This window comes from Quercus suber, unplaced genomic scaffold, assembly GCF_002906115.3.
Source record: "Quercus suber isolate HL8 unplaced genomic scaffold, Cork oak 2.0 scaffold_15, whole genome shotgun sequence".
Taxonomy (NCBI): domain Eukaryota; kingdom Viridiplantae; phylum Streptophyta; class Magnoliopsida; order Fagales; family Fagaceae; genus Quercus; species Quercus suber.
Window position 1 is genome coordinate 151,960 of NW_027069480.1, and position 20,766 is coordinate 172,725.

The window sequence follows — 20,766 nt, forward strand, 5'->3', positions numbered from 1 at the left end:
TTTTTTTTTTTTTTTTTTTTTGAGGTCGCACTTAGTCATCTTTGGAATATAGGATTTTCAATTTAATGTCATTTTTGGTCCCATTTTTTCAACATGTAGTGCACTGAGTTGTCTTTAGTAAAATTTTAGCTTATATTTCATGTCATTTTTAATCTCTGTATTGGATTAATTCTAGGACCAACCATACATGGCTTGTTCTCCAATTCGACAAGGTTTTAAAATTTGCTTGTCCTCCAAGCATAAGAGGTTAAGAAAATACACAATTTTTAAACACATGGTTGCATATCATTTGCAACTAGCATGACTTCACATCAGAGAACATACGGTAAAATAGAGGGATGAAGAAAAGGTTACCTCCCTATCTAAAAGGATGAGCGTATTTATCTCTGGCACAACCATCTGAGTAACAAACAAAACATTAGTGGAAGGCACTGAAGTGTGCATCATTTTATAAAAATGCATTTTTTTTCAACTTAGTTTGCATAAAAAGGAGCTTGAAGCTGTAGATAATTACATCAGGCGAGTTAACAGGTTCCTCTGCTTGCATACGGTTTAGAATGTCTGCAACACGCACCGATGCTTTGCCTTTGGCTCTCACGTTTGGTATCACTCCAAAAGAAAACTATAATACATAAATTGATGCAAACCTTTCAGGTAAATGCAAAAATATACAAGAAGAGCATATAACCATATTAAATATCTGCATTCAAAAAAGATTATTATATTTCAAATAAGTATTCTCTCTTTATAGGTCAAATTATTTTAAGGCTTCATCCCTTATATGAATTAACTTTTTACTATAACAACTCGAGTATTACAAACTTGATTTCTATGAAAAATCACGTGAAAATCAAGTCTTACGAACTCGAGTTTCACAAAAGAATTCAAAACTTAGGGAAGCTCAGAGAGAGAACTTTGGTGATAGATTAAGACCCAGAGAGAAAATCAACAACAAGAATGAAGAAACTCACCCAAAGACCCTGAGAGCTTGATTTCAATCACCGCTGTCGCCACCTGGTTTTGATTTTTCTAGTTTGTTGTTTTTTTGTCTTCGTGGTTTCGGCTAAAATGGGAAATTAATCCTGATTTTTAAACATTATAATTAGTAGTCCATGTTTTCAAACTATATTTTTTACTAGCATCTCGAGTATCAAAGACTCGATTTTGGCCTATAAATCGAGTCTCAAAGACTCAATTTCCATGGGTTGATCACGTCTAATGTGGTATTTTTTTTCCACGTGGCATCTACCTGGAAATCGAGTCTCTAAAACTCGATTTATAAACCAAAAAAATTTTTTAAGTCTCTAGTCTCTCAGCCATTCCCAGAAATACCAAAAAAAAAAAAAAGTCCAAGAAACACAACAATCCAGCATAATCAGATCAAAGACATAACAATCTCAGCACAATCAGATCAGAGAGAGAAAGATTTAGAGACCCAGATCAGATAGGAGGCAGGACGGCCTGGGTCGCGGAGCCTGGGTAGCGCGGCCTGGGTCGGTGGTTGAGCTTGCATCTCCATTTCTTCTTCTTCTTCTTCTTCTCTCTCTCTCTTTCTTTCTTTTTTTCTTTCTTTCTACGTTTTTGTTGTTTTTGCATCTTCTGAGTATGAATGATTGTAATTATAAAATGGGTTATAAATCGAGTCTTAAAGACTCAATTTCTTTGTAGACGCCACATGAAAAAAATACCACATCAGACGTGATCAACCTATGTAAATCGAGTCTCAAAGACTCGATTTATAGGCCCGAAATCGAGTCTCTTAGACTCAAGATGCTAGTAAAAAATATAGTTTGAAGACGTGGCCTACTAACTATATTATTTGGAAAATGAAATTAAATTCCAATTTTGGCCCGTGGTTTGGGTTTCGTTAGAAAGATCTCTTTGGTTTGATCTCTCTGTTTGATCTTTCTCTGTTTTTTTTTTTCCTTTGTGTTTTGGGTTTCTAGGTTTGATCTTTCTTCATGGGTTTTGTGGTTTAATCTCTGTTTGATCTTTGTTTTCTGGTCTTTGTGTTTTGGGTTTTTGGGTTTAATCTTTCTTCGTGGGTTTCGCGGTTTGATCTTTGTTTTATGGGTTTTGTTGTGAAACTTGAGTCTCACAGACTCAATTTTCATAGAAATAGACTCTGTGATACTCGAGTTGCTACAATGAAACCGAGTCTCTAATACTTGAAATGTTAGTTTTCTAAATAGTTTGTGATAGATCTTCGAAAATCAGTAGGCTGAAAATCTCGGGCGTTGATAATCTTAAGGCTAAGTCCTGAAAGAACAAATACAAAATTAGAGGAGACTGGTGGAGGTCGGCCAAAAATCCTCCGATGGTAAAGTCAGTGGGTTTATAACTCAAGTAAAAGGAAGTGTTTTCAGAATTTACTTGTTTGTGTAAAAAATATCTCTTTTCTTACCTCTTTGTAAGGAAATGCTTATATAGTGCACATGGAACGGTTATTTTGTTTAATAACCGCTCCTATTGTTGAGGAATTCAGAAGATTCGAAAGTAACTTCCATAACTGCCAAGGAAGTTACTTCATTTGTACCGGTGTTTCATAACAGTAAGTTTGGAAGGCTTGGCTTCAATATGCTCATGGTCCAACAGACTCGTCCATACTTTATTATGGACTGACGAATCTACATTCGTCCTTAATAAAGGACGGATGAAGTTATTAGGGATGAGCACGCTTTACAAGTCCTATCTCTTCCTTTATTTCTGACGGACGACCCATACGAATGAAATAAGACTTGTGCATTTTCATTACACCATCAATTTGGAAACTATGCTAACTAACAAAATTGTTTGAAATTTTGTATTATTTTGAAGAAAAAAAAAATCTGTACATCTTTTATCAAATAAGTTCACAAAAAACTCATGACTAAGTGTATGTTTGACATGATTATTTTTTAGTTTATTTTGCTACTATTCATAGGTCTCATTACACTTTTTGGTATTATTTATAAGTCTCACTATACTATGTCAACTAACTTTTACATTTATCTACAGTACTTTCAGTAAAAAGTTTTCAGTTACAGTAAAATAAGTGGATCCCAAACAAATCCTTAAAATTGTTTTTATAAATTTTAACTACGAATAGACTATTTATATTTTTAATAAATGATAAATAATAGTAATTTGATATCGTATGAATATATTTACAAACTTACATAATTCAATTTTAAGTCTATTGAAGAATATTTTGAGACAAGTATAGATATTAAAATATAATATTATATATAAGCTAAATCAAGTTTATATTAATGTTAATGAGTTTGTTCAGGAAGTTATAATTTTGTTTGAGCTTAACTTGTTTAGGTTTGAATTTGACTTTTTTGTTAAACAAATATACATTAACAAGCTTTTTCTTAAGCCAAACTCGATTTTTTTATTTTTTTGATGAGTAGCTAAACTCGAGTTGTTCCTAAATAACATTGTTCTTTTACAACCTTAAGCAAACAAGAAATTTGTTTGAGCTATTCATAAAAATTACCGATAAATGTGATGTAGTTATTAGCATATTTGCAAATGTTATATAAAGTTGTGAGTTCCGGTTAACTCAACTAGTAAAAGCCTTTGATGGTTAAATAAGAAATTATTTAGAATTTAATCACTGCCTACACCAAAAATTGAGTAATAATTATAATTCATAGGTTAAAACTTTATTAAAAAAAAAAAAAAAAAAAAAAAAAAGACGGCCAACTATATAAGGAATTTATAAAAAAAAAAAAAAAAAAAAAAATCCAATCGGTGCTCCAAATCAAACAAAATTAGAGCACCCCAAACAAGCCCCCAAAATCCCCTCCAACACGCTTCACTCTTCGCAGCTCACAGGTACGTTTTCACTCTTTCATTTTGTTTTTGCTTCTTTTTTCTTTTCTTTTCCTTTTCTTTTTCTCTACTTTTCTTTGGTCTGTGACCTGCCACTCCCGCCAAAATATCTTTCATATGGAATATAAATGACATTTTTTTTGTTATGAATTAAATATCTGTTTATTTTTAGTTATGCCATCTAACTATGAAATTTCTAATGCAAGAGCTAGTTCCAAACACAACCTGTGTAATCAGTAACGTATTTGTATTCCATTTAACCTCAAATGAAAACATGAAATCCTAAGTTTTTTTAGATTCCATTAATTTGTGATTGTTACTTTGCTCTGTATTGCTAATTTGCTAGCACTATAGACGGTTTGCTTAGCCAATGTAATTTGTATTGATGGTTTGTATTGTATTTTGTATAATTGGAATCTGTATTGGTACAAGATGGTTGGTGTTTGGATTTTTCTTTTTCTTTATTTTAGGGGAAAGATTTTTTTTTTTTTTGGAAGATCTTTGTAATCTCAAAGCTTAGTTATGATGTACATCTAGTATAGGTCCTGTACACTGGGTGCAATCTTTTTTCTGAATAGCATTTGTTACTTACCAAAAAATGAAAAAATTATTGGTGTCTTGGGGCATGATTTGAAAACTTAATTAGCTTTAGAAAAAAAAAATATTTATTTATTTGTTTAAATTTATGTTTGGTTGCTGAGAGTGTGGAGGAAATGGATGGAGAATGGAAAGTTGAAGTTTTGCATTTTATACTGTTGTGGGTCTTTTGGGAAGAGGGAGAAAATTTGAATAGAATTATACTAATTTTGCATAAATGTAGATATGTTAGGTTGAGCTGAAAGGGAATTGACTTGTTTTACGTTTCAATTGATGTTTGGTTGTCGAGAAAGAGGGAAGAAGTAATAAAGGGAAATGCATGTTTTGGGCTTTACCATGTTGTGGTTTTGTGGGTTGACTTTGTTTAAGAAGAGCTAAAATTCAAAACAATATGAATTTATGTAGTTGATCTAAAACTATTCTGTGCATGGCACAGGTTATCAGCTAGGGAGACAGAAGTAGAATAAGATTCAGCAGAACAGCCTGAAAGAGACTAAGATAACCAAAGTAGTAGAGGGCCAATTCCATGGCACAAAATGGTAGTGTGAGAAAGAGAAGGCCGAACATTCTAGTGATAGGGACACCCGGGAAAGGCAAGACAACAACATCATCTGCATTAGCGGAGGCTACCCAGCTCCGCCACATCATCGTCGGAGATTTGGTCAAGGAGAAAAACCTTAATGATGGCTGGGACGACCAGCTTGATTGTTACCTCATCAATGAAGACCTCTTACTCCCATAAAACCTTATTTCTTATTATACTTTTCTCTGTATATGTTGTGAATGCATACATGGCAATTTTTTTTTTTTTTTTTTTTTTTGTTGAGGGAAAATGCATACATGGCAGTTGGTTTTTCATATTGAAGAAAAAAAAAATTGATACCGAAGGCATAATTTAGACCAAAAATTAGTTCAATGTTACAACACTAATATGTAACTCAAAATTTTCCACGTCACCTTTTTTTTTTCCTTTTTTTTTTTTAACGTTTCACCACAATTATTTTTATTTAGTCCAAACTTAATAAGAAGTGAAAATCTATCTCTCTAACAAGTCCAACTTAAACTCAAACTCAAACATTAATAATTTAATAAGGAGTGAAACTCTATCTCTCTAACAAATCCAACTTAAACTCGAACTCAAAGTATATACATTTCTTATTTTGGTGTATTGCCATTCTTCATAGATAATTGATCAATTACCATTTCCTATGATAAACTCAATAAAATTTATGTCTCCCCTCTCCATGTTGTGTTCCTTTTTTATGTTTAGCCATGATTTATTATAATTTCTCCAAAAAAAAAAAAGATTTACTTTAACTTTTTTTTTTAATATCAAGTTTAAAAGGAGAAAAAAAAAATCACTCATCTCGCATAATACAGTAGATGGAGCATAGATTCAAAACATTAGACAAGATTTTTGTTCAATAAAACCACATGGCTTAAAATATGGCTTAAGATTTTTGTGATGTTAATCATGAACACTATAAAAGTAGTGCAAACCCCAATATTTAAAAAAAAAAAAAAAAAAGCCAAGTAGAGGTATAAGCTCTTCTTTTGTTATTTTATTCTCCTCGACTTTGTTAAAAAAAATTTATTTTATGGTTTTTCATGTTTTTTTTTTTAAAATAATTTTCGTACATGAACCACCAAGCTCTCTTTAACCGTTTTTTACAAGATAAAAAAAGTTTGCAATAATTAAAATTTAGACTTCGTTTGGGAGTTCATAAGGGAATGGAATAGAATAGAATGATCATAAGGAAATCGAAAGGAATTTAATAGAATGGAATATATTTAAGTAAATGAAAGGAATGGAAAAGAATGGAATGAAATTGAGTTAAAATTAAGGAATGAAAAGGAATAAAAATGAATGGAATGTAAGTAATCTCTGTTTGGGAGTAACATGGAGGAAATGGAATGGAATCATTTTATAATAATATTACTATTAGACTCTTATTTTAAAATAAATGGTTGAATATATAAGGGTATTTTGGGAGTTTTAGTAAAAAAAAAAAATCATTAAGTCTAATTTCATTTCTCCCATTCCTCCCAATTTTGGGGGAAATGAAAATTTGAGATTTGAATGGAATAAAGAGGAATGTGTGTTCTCTTCTACCCATTTCATTCCCTCCTATTTAAACTTCCAAATAAGGGAATGATCTTTTCATTCCCTCCTTTAAAACTCTCAATTCCCAAACAAAGAAAGAGAATAATATTTTAAAATTATTATTTTCATTCATTTCCATTCCATTCCCTTCTCTCCTCCCAAACGAGTCCTTAAGGTTGTTGCTACTGCCTATGTTTTTACTTCACCTCACGATATGAAAGTATATTAAGAGGAGGTATAACTTTCATTATTTCAACGTGGGCTCTTGCTCAACATTTTTTAGCGTGAGTTCGTGTACTTTTTTACATGTTCAAGTAATGACTTCTTCATCAAATTGTAACACATATTGAAGTCATACAAGAGTAAATCATGCAATGATGTAGTTTTTTAGTCAATTTAAGATTTTATAAAATTATTTTAATCTACCTCACAAATAGGTAGCAACTAGTTATTATTATTATTATTATTGACATTGTTTTAAAGAATCTAGTTTGTTTTTTAAAAAACACGATTTTTAACACCAGTGTTTAGTGTTTAAACACTGAACATTGGTGTTCAATAAAAAAAAAAAAAAACACGTGTTTTGTAGGGTATCTGTGTTCAGTGTTGTTTGAACAATGTTGTTGAAAATATGGTTTTTAAACAATGCGTTTTGAAATCACTTGGGACTTATTTTTAAACAACAAACAACGCTTTCTAGTGACAGCACTGTAAATACCTTCAGACCCGTGGCTCCCACCTGATGTGACAAACCTTCCCTCTATTCTCTTCTTCTCATAAGACCTGCCTTTGCCCTTATCTTCAACATGCCGAATCCGCAGAGTATTAACTCTCACCAATCAACAACTCTTACACATCAACAACAGAGCATTAACTTTCACCCATTAGCAATCATCAACCCATCTCACATAACTTACCCAGCGCCATAACTCACACTAATTGTGCCATAACTCTCCTCACTAACCCATCTCACAAAACTCAACGAAACTCTCTCCCTTACAACGGATCAGAACTTATAAGTCATCTCAAACCCATCAGCGCCATAACTCATCGACCAATCAGCGGTTTCTTGTAAAAGCTCTCTCCCTCATAATGCATCAGCAAAAGAAGTCAAACCCATTTAAATCCTTGCTCAGAAATAGGATTCTTTGCCCAACTGCCCCTCATAAAGATCCCCAACTGTCACTGACCCAATCTAAGAGCCTCGTCTTGTACGGATTTCATTCCACCCATGGCTACTCCACGACGGCGTGGATTTGGTTTTCTGCTCTCAGGGAAGAGAAGGAAAAAAGAAGGAACAATGATGAGAAAAGAAGGGCAACAGGATAAAGTGGATTTCTTCTCTCTCCTCAAATACAAAATATTATTTTATACATGGTGTCAGCTTTTTTAAAAATCAAACACATATACCAAACACATATTTTATGTTTTTCAAATACTGAAACGTGTTATTTAAACCATGTTACCAAACACATTTTTTTTTATTTTTATGAACACTAAAAACACGTGTTTCAACAACAGTTTTTAAACTACAATTTTCACATCATTTTAAACAATGATGTTTGAAATCTACCACCAAACAAGCCCTTAATAAATATGTTAGATCTCCAAAATAACTCCAAAATAATATCAATATTAAAATGACAAAAGCAGATTTAGAAAATCGTGGAAAAAAGAAGAAGAGAGAGAATTTAGAAATCCCCATGTACATCATGTGGCAACAATATATAAAAACATAAATTTTTCTCGATAACTGAACAAATAGATAAAGAAAATCCCACCACAACTGACACTATGACAGTCCACATACAGTGAAAAAAATTTAAAAAATGAAAAAAAGAAAAGAAAAGGAAAGTCTTCAAACAAACAAATCAATCAGAGACACACAACAACACACAGTATAGAAACCTAGCTGTAACTTGTTACTCCAATCTCCCCGTTAACGTTGTTGTCTTCTGCCTCTGTATTCGGACTTGTTAGTGTATTTTGAGTAACATTTTTTAGTGTTAAAACAATATTACACATATTTTCACACTTTTTCACCCACACGTATTTCTAAAAAATACAAACGAAGTTGCTAAAACAATATTACCAAATGGCCATTAGTCTCTCTAAAACTCTTCCACTATGGTGGACCCTAATCTCTCCTCTCCTCTCCTCTCTTCCTAGCCCTTTAATCCCCCTCATCTAATCCTCCCCATCCACGACTCCGTCTCTCACAACAACAACAACAACAGCAACAACAGAGAGAGTTGTATAAATCACAATCATTGAAACTCTCACCACAACAACGGCAATGGCAACGACAACAGTATTATTAGTAGTAGCACAGAAAACCTATCTAAATTTCTGGGGTCTAAGGGTTTGGAGGTATGTGGTTCATCCATAGTTGACCCATTCTTAAACAAGACAAGTCAGATCGAAGGGTTGTAAAAGTGGTTGAAGTTGGTGGTTTGTTTGCCTATTGCGGCGGTTAGGCTCATCCTCTTTGGGGTTTGCTTGTTGATTGGTTTTGTGGCCACCAAAGTAACTCTTTATGGTTGGAAAGATAAGCAAAGTCCCATGCCCGTTTGGAGGTCTAGAATCATGTGGATCACCAGAATTTCAGCCAGATGTATTTCTCTTCTCTTTTGGGTATATCATTTTTGGTCTTTTAGCTTTTTTTATTGTTTGGTTGATGAGTGACAGAAGGGAAATACAAGAAAGTTATTGTATTTTTTAATTGGGTTTTGGTGTAGGAATGGCAATAAAAGTCCGACCTGCGGATACCCAATCCAGCCTAACTTTAATGGGTTGGATTTTATCCAGTTCAATATATAATAGGATCGGGTATGGGTCTTAAAAAAAAAAAAAAAAAATTCGAAGCAGGTCTAGGTTGGGTCTGTGTTTTTGTCATACCTGGCCTGAACCCGAACCTAGGCCCAAACTCAACCCGTTTAAGTATAAAATTACCAAAAACCCCTTTTTTATGTATATAAAAACTATAAAAACCATACTTCCTCTCATCTTCCACACTTAGCAGTCCCACTCCCAATCCATTTCCCTTACAGCCTCACTCTCCTCTCCCTCTCTCGCTCACGGACTCACCCTCTTCTCCCTCTCTCACTCACGGACTCAACCTCAAGCTCTGACCTCTGTCACCGTCGCCATCACACGATCTCACCGTCGGCCTCAAGCTCTGTCACCGTCAGTCTCAAGCTCTATCATCGCCGGTCTCAAGATCGTCACAGGTTTGTTTCTCTCTTTCTTTGTCTTCTCTGAGCTCCGATCTGTCTTCTCCAAGTGTAGCTCAGCCAAGATCTGCCACCTCCGCCAAGATCTACCACCGCCAAGATCTCTTTTGTTTTTTTTTTTTTTTTTTGTTTTTTTTTTTTTTTTTAAGAACCATTCCAAAAAAAAAAAACTCACACAAGACAACCAAACATAAATCAACTCAACCAATAAAATCAAATTTAAAATAAAAATAAAAATAAAAAATAAAACTCATACCCACGACGGCAAGTTCCACTTGATTGTGACCTTGCAACCGCCGTCCACCACTTATCATGACTCAGCAACAGTCGTCCACCACCCTAGATCTCGACCCACCTAGCCACCATCCTCCTAAGTTGCGACCCACCCAGCCGCCATCCTTCTAGATCCGGACCTAACCAGCCAACTTTAAACGGCAACAGAGAGCGTGGTTTGTGGGTAAATCAACACAAAAGCTTTTTGGTGGCTTTGAGCTTAAGCTTGAGGGAGAGAGAGGTATTTTCTGGTGTGAAGGAATCTCCCTGCAATCACAAGAAATCACAATGGTTAGATACAGAAATCACAAACTCAAATACAGAAATCACAAGAAATAATACATAAAAATCACAAACCCATACATAAATCCTATATACATAACCCAAATATATAAAATAAAAAAAAAAATAAAAATAAAAAATCTTCCTTTACAACAAGATTTGCCACAAGTTCAAATATATACAAAATAAACCCCCAAATCCAAATCTGAGACCATTACGTCAAGTTCAAAAATCTACAAAATAAATCCCACAAATGAATATACACAATAATACCCCTTTCAGGCACCAAGTAATGAACCCAAAAAAAAAAAAAAAAAANTCTTTTTTCCTTTTTAAATTTAAGCTGTAATTTTATAAGTATAAATTAGTTATAATTAAGGTTAAATCTAAATTCCTAGTCTCCACCTTTTTTTTTGGTTTTTAAATTTTTTTTTCCTCTCAGTTTCTGTTGGCACCAGGGATAGTGTTTGAACTGTAACACGTAGAAACGGACCAAACGATTTAAAACTTGGTTTTTTTTTTCCTTTTTTTCCTTGTCTTTTTAACTAAACTTTTTATTTTATTTTATAAATATTATTTTAATTTTTAACCTTTTAAGTATGTTTATCAAAAAATAAAAAATACAGCTTTTATATATAGTTTTAAAATCTAACCCAAAAAATTGAGTTTAAAGATTTTGATGTTTAGGTTTTAGTTAGCTTTAATTAATAAAGCTTTTTCATAGTAGAATAAGAGTAATTAGTGCCGTAATTTGTTAATTAAAAGCAATTATCACGAAGTGAATCTTCAAAAGTTCAATTCTTTTATATTTGTAAAATAAATAAATAAGTTTTGATGTTGAATCCAGATTTAACCGAAAGTCAAGTCTAAGGATAAAATAATTAATTTAACAAAAATATTTAAATAAATTTGAAAATATTTGCAACCTTAAATACTGTAATATCTAAAGATGTTCAAATATAGCTCTTAGGTAAGATGATATTTAAATAATAGAAACCTTGACTAAAAATATATCTAAAAATGTCCAATTCTATCTTGATTAGAGATAAAATTGATATTTAAAAAAAATTATTATAGGTTAGGTTGATAATTTATTAGCATTTCAAATATTTAAATAAATTTGTATAATATCTCAAAAATTCCAATATATTAATGCCATTAAAAGAAATATTTTTTAGGAGAAACTACCCTAGTCACTAAAGGCTATCAGAGATCTAATCGAACAATGGATATGAGATTAAGCTTTAGGCTATCGGCAACAAATTGAGATTGTTCAAGACTATGGAATGGGATCAATGTCTTATGAACTTCCAATGAACAATAACAAATCATTGACATGAGGTCATACGACAACCACTTTAAGTGAAAAATTCAAGGGGGAAAAAAAAAAAAAGTTTGTTAGCAACTAGTTAGTTTGACCATGACTGCCTATTCTAAAATCTAACGGACTATTTGTTAATTGATTCAACTAACTGATTTGATCCTATTTTAGAACCATGATTTTAATAATCGTATTTTTTTATTATTAAACCAATTTTTTCATGTAAATCTTAGATGTAATAAGTCTTCCATTGTCATTACAAAAATTGTTTGTGTGTGATATGATTGAAATTACTTTGATCTCGAAGAGTGAAATACTAATTTGATATGATAGATAGATTATGGTGATAATTGATAATATTACTAGCTTTGATAGTAGTATAACATTTATTAAAAGTGTACATTCAATTCACCAACTTGACAAAACCGTGCCCAACTCTGCACCTCGAGTTTATTTTTGTGGGTTAGTTGGTTGAATTGGGTAAGAATTTTACTTTAAATCTCCAGTTGGGTTGGTTTTGGATTAGTAGTGTTTCTACCATATAACTCAACCCAACCCACCATATATACCATAAGTTTATTTTATTATCTTTATTTTAAATTTTTTTTTAGTTTGATTTATTTTGGTATTTGAATAATTAGTTTTGATGAATTTGAAAATTTGGTGAAAAAAGAAAAAAAGAAAGTGTGTGGGCAATAGGTTAGTTATGGATGAATATTGATAATGATGACGCTGGTATTTTGGGATTATAAACAAGGGAAAAGAGGGAGTGGACAGAGAGATATGATATGGGTGTGCCTATTTCCTCTTCTACTTGTACAACATCACCAAACCAACCTTCACTTTCATCTTCAACTCCTTTTCTTTCTCCATCCCATTCTAGACGCAAAAGGAAGAAGAAGTTTCATATGTTGTGATATTACAACCTCTTTTAGTTTTTTTTTTTATATATTTATTTGTTTAATTTTTTTTTTCATTTTATAAATTATCCTAGCATTTGATTTTTGCCAAAAAGATAAGTTTTTGACATCTGGGTTGGATTTGGATTTGCATAGAAGATCATTGAAATGATTTGGGGACCTTCGGATTTGTGTTTGATCACTGCCTTCATTGGTGGGTCTCTCATAATTTTTTTTTGTGATTAAAATGTGTGAAACCCATTTTGTATTTTTACCTTTTGGTTATGTTTGTTTGGTTATTTAGTTGATGGGCTTTGGTGATCAGGCTTGGGTTGGGTTATGCTGATTCTGCCTTTGATTTGGTTCATTTTTGGTGTTTGTGGAAGAGTTCTGATTATATGGGTATCTAATAATTTGATAATTTATGCTCTGAACACAAAGTTTTTAAAGAAAAGGAAATGAAGAAATAGCTTTGCTTGTAGTTGTAGTGGATGATGAATGTGTGCCGTACACGTAAACCTTTTGTGAGTTCTCACCGCAGTTTTTGGTTGTTGATGGTTGCAAGGAAACGTTTTTCTCGGCTTTGTTTGTTTATTTATTTTATTGTTTTGCTGTTGGGTTAAGGATCTTCTGTTCAGAGCATTTTGGTTGATTGCCATTTGTTTTGGTTTTTAGGTGGTTTCTATTTTTTGGGTTACATGTTTTGCAAAAGAATCCCATTATTCCATTCCATTTTGGTTAGTAATGAACAGTCTATAATGAGGAAATCCATTTCATTATTTTCTGGGTTGTTTTGAATCTTTTGATTGTCCAATAATGATTCAGTTTTGTCCTATAGGTTTCCTAACTTTGATGTCTTCTTATGATTGCTAGTGTGAATTACAAACATGGTTAGCAAGTTTTGTGATCATCTATGCTGATCAGTCTTAGAATTTTTGTGGTTCATGTGCATTTGATCAATGGGAAATGGAGTCTAATTTGGATCAGTACAAGAAGAATGTATATTCAGAATCTAATGTAGAAATGAGCTAACCTCTTGCCTCCAATATTTTGTTGCAGGCACATGCATTGATTCTTCTGGAGATCATGAGCTATATGTGCCGGTGTGGAGGTCAGAAGATCTGTCCTAGTCGTGATTTCTGGATATTTAGAATGTACTTGGGTTTCTCTATGCATCCTTTTAAGGGAGTGGGAGTTGAAATGTTAGAAATGTGGATGCCTGTGGTAGATACATAGTATTAGTTTCACTCTGGATTAGTGAACCACTGCTTTAGGACTTATGTTCATGATTGTAGCAGAAACTGTGGGGTATATTTATTTTTAGGTAGCTTTGATATTGATAGAATTTGGAGCAACAATTTAATGTGTTCATTAGATTGAATATGATAAGTCCCTTGTTGATTAGAAAATTGAATGGATAGTAGTGAATTCATACAAGTAGTCTAGGTGAACAAAAACTAAAATTGCAGCCAAGTCAAAAAAAAAAAAAAAAAAAAAAAAAAAAAAAAAAAAAAAATTTTTTTTTTTTTTTTTTTTTTAATTCTGAATTTCATTTGCTAGAGCAGGCATATCAAGATACGTAAAAAGACTTCCAAGACCTAGAAATGAACCCTCTCTAATAGCATGAAAGCAAGCTTTGCCTTTCACTTGGAAATCTGGTTCTTTAGGAACACCATCCGTGTCCAAATGAACCACTCCTTGGCAATATGATGAAGGTGAAGACGAAGGAATGTAACAGCCATACCAAGCTTGATCAAGTCTCTGACTGTACCCCTTAATTCAAAGAGGCGTACCTCTGTCAAAGAGGCAAGGTACTTTTCATATCTATAATTATTGCAGCCAACAAACTTAATAGAAAATTCCCTGTTCTCGAGTCAACTTCAAGTTGACAAACAAAATTCTCGTGTTTAGACTTAAGTTGATCTAGTATAGGGGCACTCTCCAAGGGAACTGAGAACCTTTGGATGCTTATCTCTGAACCTATAAATTTGAAGAAGAAATGAGAAGCTCGAAACTAACAGAATGAGAATTTGAATAATAACTTTGAAACTTAAAAATTTTAATTATACCAAAAGAAATTAAAAATATATAATGCATATTAACAATAGTTAGAAGAATGTGGACCATTTCATAAAAAAATAATATTAATAAAAAATGATAAACTTATATACTTGTAAAAATAGAGAAATGGAAATTAATTTTTAAAATTGTTTAATTTTTAGAGAGAACAAATTATCTACGATAAAATTTAGAGAATAAATTATACATATTTAGTATAAGTTTTTATTATCATAATAGACCGATACATATTTAGTATAAGTTTTTTTGTTATAAAAAACTTATAATTCAAATTATACATAAGTTTTCAGGACCGAATGGGATCAAAAACCCTAAAGAACACAATTTGCCTATAACTACTTTCCCCTCTCTTGTAAGCTCACTCCTGAACATCCAAAAAAAGGAATTTCCCGCTCCTCCTCTACCTGAACGCAGAAAGCTCCTCCGCTCAAACTAAAATTGCAATACTTAATGTAAGTTTAGTCATTCCACACCATCCATCTCCTTTACGAAGATTATTCTTAGTCTAGTTCTTTGTTGTTTTTGTCAGAGGAGTTGACTCTGTTTTTGACAGTGTGTAGGCTTGTTGTCTTTTCAGGTTGTAGGCATTCAAAACATGAGAAATTCTTGCTTTATGGGGGCAACATTGCAAATGGTTGCTCACAAGCAAAAAATTAGAGAGATAGTAGCACAACATAGGTGTTGGTCTAGGGGATTTTGTTTGCCTGGTCAGCTTCGACCATTCTTGGATGCAATCCAAGATGAGCAAGTTGATGTATTTTTGCCGGTCGACCATTATTAATTTTTATCTAGTTGTTTCCAATCTCTTTAACTTTTTATAATTTTTTTTTTAAAAAAAATTCTAATTAGGTTACCTGGTTGTTTCCAATCTTTTGTAGCTTTTGTTAGCACGTATTTCCGGGGAGATCAATTTGATGCAGGTTTTCCATTTTTTTGTTACTCAAATGAGATTGTTTATATTAGAGGTTCAATCCAAAAAGGGGTTCAATCTCTGATACATCTATTCCCATTTGAGTAACAAAAAATTGGAAAAACTCCACTAAATCAAATTGATCTCCTTGGGAATACGTGCTAACAAAAGCTGCAAAAGATTGGAAACAACCAGGTAACCTAATTAGAATTTATTTAAAAAAAATTATAAAAAAAGTTAAAGAGATTGGAAACAACCAAGTAGAAATTCATAAAGGTTGACGGGCGAAAATACATCCACTTGCTCATCTTGGATTGCATCCAACAATGGTCGAAGCAGATAAGGCAAACAAAATTCCCTACACTACACCTATGCCGTGCTACTATCTCTCTAATTTCTTGCGTGTGAGCAACCATTTGCAATGTTGACCCCATAAAGCAAGAATTTTCCATGTTTTGAATGCCTACAACCTGAAAAGACAGCAAGTCTACACACTATTAAAAACAGAGCCAACTCCTCTGCCAAAGACAACAAAGAACTATACTAAGAACAATCTTCGTAAAGGAGATGGATGGTGTGGAACGACTAAACTTACATTGGGTATCGCCATCTTAGTTTGAGCAGATGAGCTTTCCACATCCAGGTAGAGGAGGAGTTGGAAATTCCTTTTTTTGGATGTTTGGGAGTGAGCTTACAAGAGAGAAAGGGGAAAGTAGTTATAGGCAAATTGTGTTCTTTAGGGTTTTCGGTCCTGAATATGTATCGGTCTATTATGATGATAAAAACTTATACTAAATATGTATAATTTATTTTCTAAATTTTATCGTAGATTATTTGTTTTCTCTAAAAATTAAACAATTTTGAAAAGTAATTTCCATTACTCTATTTTTACAAGTATGTTTATCGTTTTTTATTGATATTATTTTTTTATGAATTTTGATTTTGATCAGCTTGCTACAATTGGTTAGTGTAGCTCATATTTTGTAAGGAAGCATGATACTATAAATTACATGCATTTGGAATTGAAAAGCTACTTGTGCCTCGTGAATGTGCGTAGATTTACATTCAGGCACCTAGTGAATGAGCTGTACCTTCCTTTGACAGGTTGTGAATGTGTCTTGTTGTGGGAATGGCTTGTATTGACAGGTTATATATCTTGTGATTTTGAACACATTCGCTAAGTATTGCAAAACACATTCTTGGGATGTTAAAGATCCCACAAGAGAATGAGCAACCTCTGCAAATACAAATTATGCAATGAGGGAGGGGGGAATGCAATTACATCCAGTGGGGATGACAAATCTAATGATTATTAGGTATCTTGCTGGAGGTGAATATTTTGCCATCAGTCAAAGGGTGTGGCTTTGCCTAAGGCAAACATCTCAGAATCGGACATTATGCATAAACTGAGGGCAATGGCGCTTGTTGACAAAATGTGAAAACAAATGATGCACAACAGATAAAAGTGCTCTCCCCTTCCCTCGGTTAGTTTGGGAACTGCTAGGAACTTTGAAATGTTGGTGAATGTTAGTCTCGTGTGTTAATGCCTTTGCCCAAGGCTACTTGCCTACTGGAGCCTTTTGCTCAGTGGTGCAACAAATGAAGCCCATGGTTTACAGAATGCTCGAATGACCCAAACAAGGCTAACCATGATTTTAGACGGCAAGTTGAGGTAGTCATCCCAAATTGTTGTTCATGAACGGAGTGAATAACAGTGATATACATGTGCAGATTGATGGAGGAATGGGCTTTATAAACCATAAAGTAGATCCGTAGGATTATTTTTAATAATAATGTGAACTCTTCCTCTTCTAAGTTCTAATATTCTTTCATCAACATCTTTTAATATTTTCAATGGAAACGTTCTCCAATCCTAATTAGCATCTTCTAGTGCTTCCAATAAAAACATCAAGAGTTTAAACCCCCTTCCTCTAACTATCGAATCATTAAATTAAGGGCCCGTTTGGAAACATTGTAGCAAAATAATTTTGAATGTATAAATAATATTGTGGGACTCATTTTTAATGAAAAAGTTGCTAAATAAAGTGGTTTGTGAGTCTCGTGAACAGTACATGAGACCCATTGACAAACCACTTTCCAGCCAAAAAAAAAAAAAAAAAAAAAAATAAAAAAAAATAAATCAGTTTTCAATTTTTGTGAATTTCAAAATTAACCACCGAAATAAAATAACAAAGAAACAATGTAGATCTTAAAAAACTAGGGGATAGGAAATGAGGGAGGAAAAATGGGTAAAAAAAAATAAATCAGTTTTCAATTTTTGTGAATTTCAAAATTAACCACCGAAATAAAATAACAAAGAAACAATGTAAATTTTAAAAAACTAGGGGATAGGGAGGAAAAATGGGTAATGATGTATTTAGTTAGGAGAGGAAATGGTGAGGTCTGACAGTTTTCTCGCTGAGCCCACAAAAACTCAATCCCCCAAAATGATGAGAAAATGGGGAAGAAGAGGGGGGTTGATGGAAATTACCCATCTACCCCTAGTCCTCCCACACATATATGTAATGTTGAATTTTTTTTTTTTAAATTTTTTATTCTTTTTTTTTAATTCTTTTTCTTACATGTTTGGCTTTATTCAATGTACCCCAACTTCGGTTTGTTCCCTTAATAAAAATATATGTCTTAAAAAAAAATTATCTACTAGGGACATGAAAGTAAATGTAAACAATTTATATTTTCTATTCTTTTTTTTTTTTTTCCAACCAAATAAAAGAGTTTTTCATTACTTTGGATTTTCACCCCTCCAACCAAATAACATAAGAGAAAACTAAATTTTTTTCCATCCTCCCAACCAAATGAACTGTTAGTTATCCTTTTGCAATTTGTAGAGAAAACGAAAAAATAAATATGTAAAGGAAAATACTTTTTGTAAGAATTTTATGTAAAAACACTTCAACCCCAGCGGGTTTCCTCTTTTGTTTGGATGACAGTGCTGAGGAGGATACTTATTGGTGATAATTTGAGGAAAAGAAGCTTTATCATAGTGGAATGGCATTGTATGTGCTGGTTTATTGAGGAAACTCTGGATCATTTTGATTCATTGTGAGGGGGCACATTGGTTATGGAGTGTTGTTTTTAGATCTTTCGGTGTTTCTTGGGTTTACTAGATGAGGGCAGTTGTTTTTTTGGTTAGGGAAACATTTGTCAGCTTGGAACCCTTGTGTGTGTCTCGTGGATCATTTGGAGAGAGCTAATACTCGAACATTCGGGGACTTGGAGAGTTGGACCAGCTTATTGCCTTGTTTTTAGGCACTTAGTTTGATTAGTCTCATCTTTGGGAACTCACTTTTAGTAATTCCATTATAATGTTTATAGATTCTCTTTTATCTTGTATGTCATTTTTTGTTTGTAATTATTTTGGCTACTTCGTGCCTCTTTTTGCATGAGTTAGTCTTTTTTTTCAATAATATTTTTAAAAAATTTATATGAAAAAAAAAAAAAAACTCTTCATTCAACTATGACATGAGAGTAGAAAGAATTAGTGTGTTCTCCTCTCATTTATTTGTATTATTTAATAAAAGAGGGTCCTTTAATGAGAGATATTCTTCTTAAATTTTTTTGAGAGGAACTAGGTCATAACATTCTAAAAACGAACAGTAAAAGAGTTCAGCATTTAAATGACACTAAAAATTTAAGTAGATTTAGAAGTTAAGAACCTCAAAACGATCTTAGCAAACATTGCTCTGGTCTCTGCTTCTCTAGTTGGAAGTAAGTAGTACAATCAGCGTCTTAGGACTTGAAACTCTATGCTTTCGTGAAATCTAAAAGAAAATGAAATTAAGATCAATAAAAAAAATTATTAAGAATTGGTACAAAGAGAATCTCACAATGTTACAAGGCAATTTAAAATATGATCAGATATTCATTAAAAAAAAAAAAACAAATATGATATAATAAGATTTTTTTATTCAACAATTACAATAATGTGGGTGGGGAAATTAGAAGGAAAAAGAAAAATTGCCAAGGAGCTATGAGGTTCTTGACAATAAATTTAAGGAATGACAAGAATTGAGCTAATTAAAAGCGCATTTTCAAGACCGTCTTTTCAAAACTGCTGAGACATCCATTCCTTCAAGCTGGTTGGTAGTGGCCTTGGGATTAAGCTCAAGGGGAAAAGGAGGGGTCTTTTACAATTTTTTTTTAGAAACAAACATACACATAAGGAAAATAGAACAAAAGGTTCTAAGTTTTAACACAAACATACTCTAGTCAAAAGTCATGATAATTAAATACGGCAAATATACTTTGTATCATTTGCCAAAAAGGAAAAAAAAAAAAAAGCTTTAAAAACAGAATATAGGCAACCAATCATACCCAAGTTACACACTCTTCGGACCCCTTTTACTCTAGAAATTTTGCTTTTGTTGCCACAAGGTTTATTAAAGGGCTTGAGGGGATGTTAATAGTCCCGTTTAAATTTCCGAGTTAGGACCCAGAGGAAACCAATATCTTGCACTATTACACTTTCTCTAAACCCTGCCCTAATCTCTACCGTTGCATTATTGGCTGTATCTCTTACTTGTACTTTTATTATAAATTACTAAAAAAAATTCCAAAGTGTGGCTGCATCTCTCGCCATCCATTGTTGATTATTTTCTATGGGTCAGTTTGCTATTTTTAAAACCTTTTACATCCATCTGTTTACAATTTTGGAAAGGTAATATATTTCACTTTAGTTGCAGAACTTTTTTTTATTTTATATAAACAATAAAATTTATTAATAAAATATATTATTTCATGCTTACTATTGTGAGCACTCCTTAACCTAAAAGAAAACAAAAAACTATGCATAGGATACAAGTGATTTTGTGAAATCTGTAAGTGTGTTACAATTTGTTGTATGAACCCAATTAAAAAACGTTTTAATCAGTAATGCTTCCAATGGTCATAATGTGAGGCACTCTACAATTTTCAAAATTGAACATAATCGAAGTCTTATGATTATAGGACCATAGTATTGTGTGAAGTTAATTATACCACTGGGCACAATGTGAGGCACTCTAAAATTCAATATTGAATATTCTCTTAGCTTTCGTTTCGATATATTAATATTAGATTATTGTAAGTCATTGTCACTTGTAGTCACAGAATATATTTTTAGGTTATTCCTTTAAATATTAAATAAACAATCTACTGTAAGAAAGTTTATCTCTTCCTTAAAAAAAAAAGGGTTTAATTCAACATAATACAATCAGGTTGGAATGAGAAGATTCTAAAAAAATAAAGGT

The 20,766-nt window shown here is 32.5% G+C and overlaps 1 protein-coding gene and 1 long non-coding RNA gene across 8 annotated transcripts in view; one reads left to right on the plus strand and one right to left on the minus strand.

Annotated features, from left to right (window-relative positions):
• Positions 1-643, minus strand: part of LOC112036255 (vacuolar protein-sorting-associated protein 33 homolog) — a 10,970-nt gene extending 10,327 nt beyond the window's left edge. Inside the window, exons 1-2 of the mRNA XM_065781447.1 lie at positions 515-643; positions 355-399 (exon numbers count right to left, since the gene is read on the minus strand). Coding sequence (XP_065637519.1) covers positions 355-399; positions 515-547 — 78 coding nt within the window. The 5' untranslated portion in view covers positions 548-643. The remainder of the gene's footprint in view (positions 1-354; positions 400-514) is intronic.
• An 11,661-nt stretch (positions 644-12,304) lies between these two features.
• On the plus strand, positions 12,305-18,847 carry LOC112036326 (uncharacterized). Of its 7 annotated transcripts, none has more exons than XR_010632147.1 (3): positions 12,308-12,742; positions 13,588-14,339; positions 18,469-18,847. It is a non-coding gene; the product is annotated as an uncharacterized LOC112036326 (long non-coding RNA). The 7 variants fall into 7 exon arrangements; XR_010632146.1 differs by lacking the exon at positions 18,469-18,847 and adding an exon at positions 16,664-17,394; XR_010632149.1 differs by lacking the exon at positions 18,469-18,847 and adding an exon at positions 16,834-17,394.
• The last annotated feature ends 1,919 nt before the right edge of the window (positions 18,848-20,766 follow it).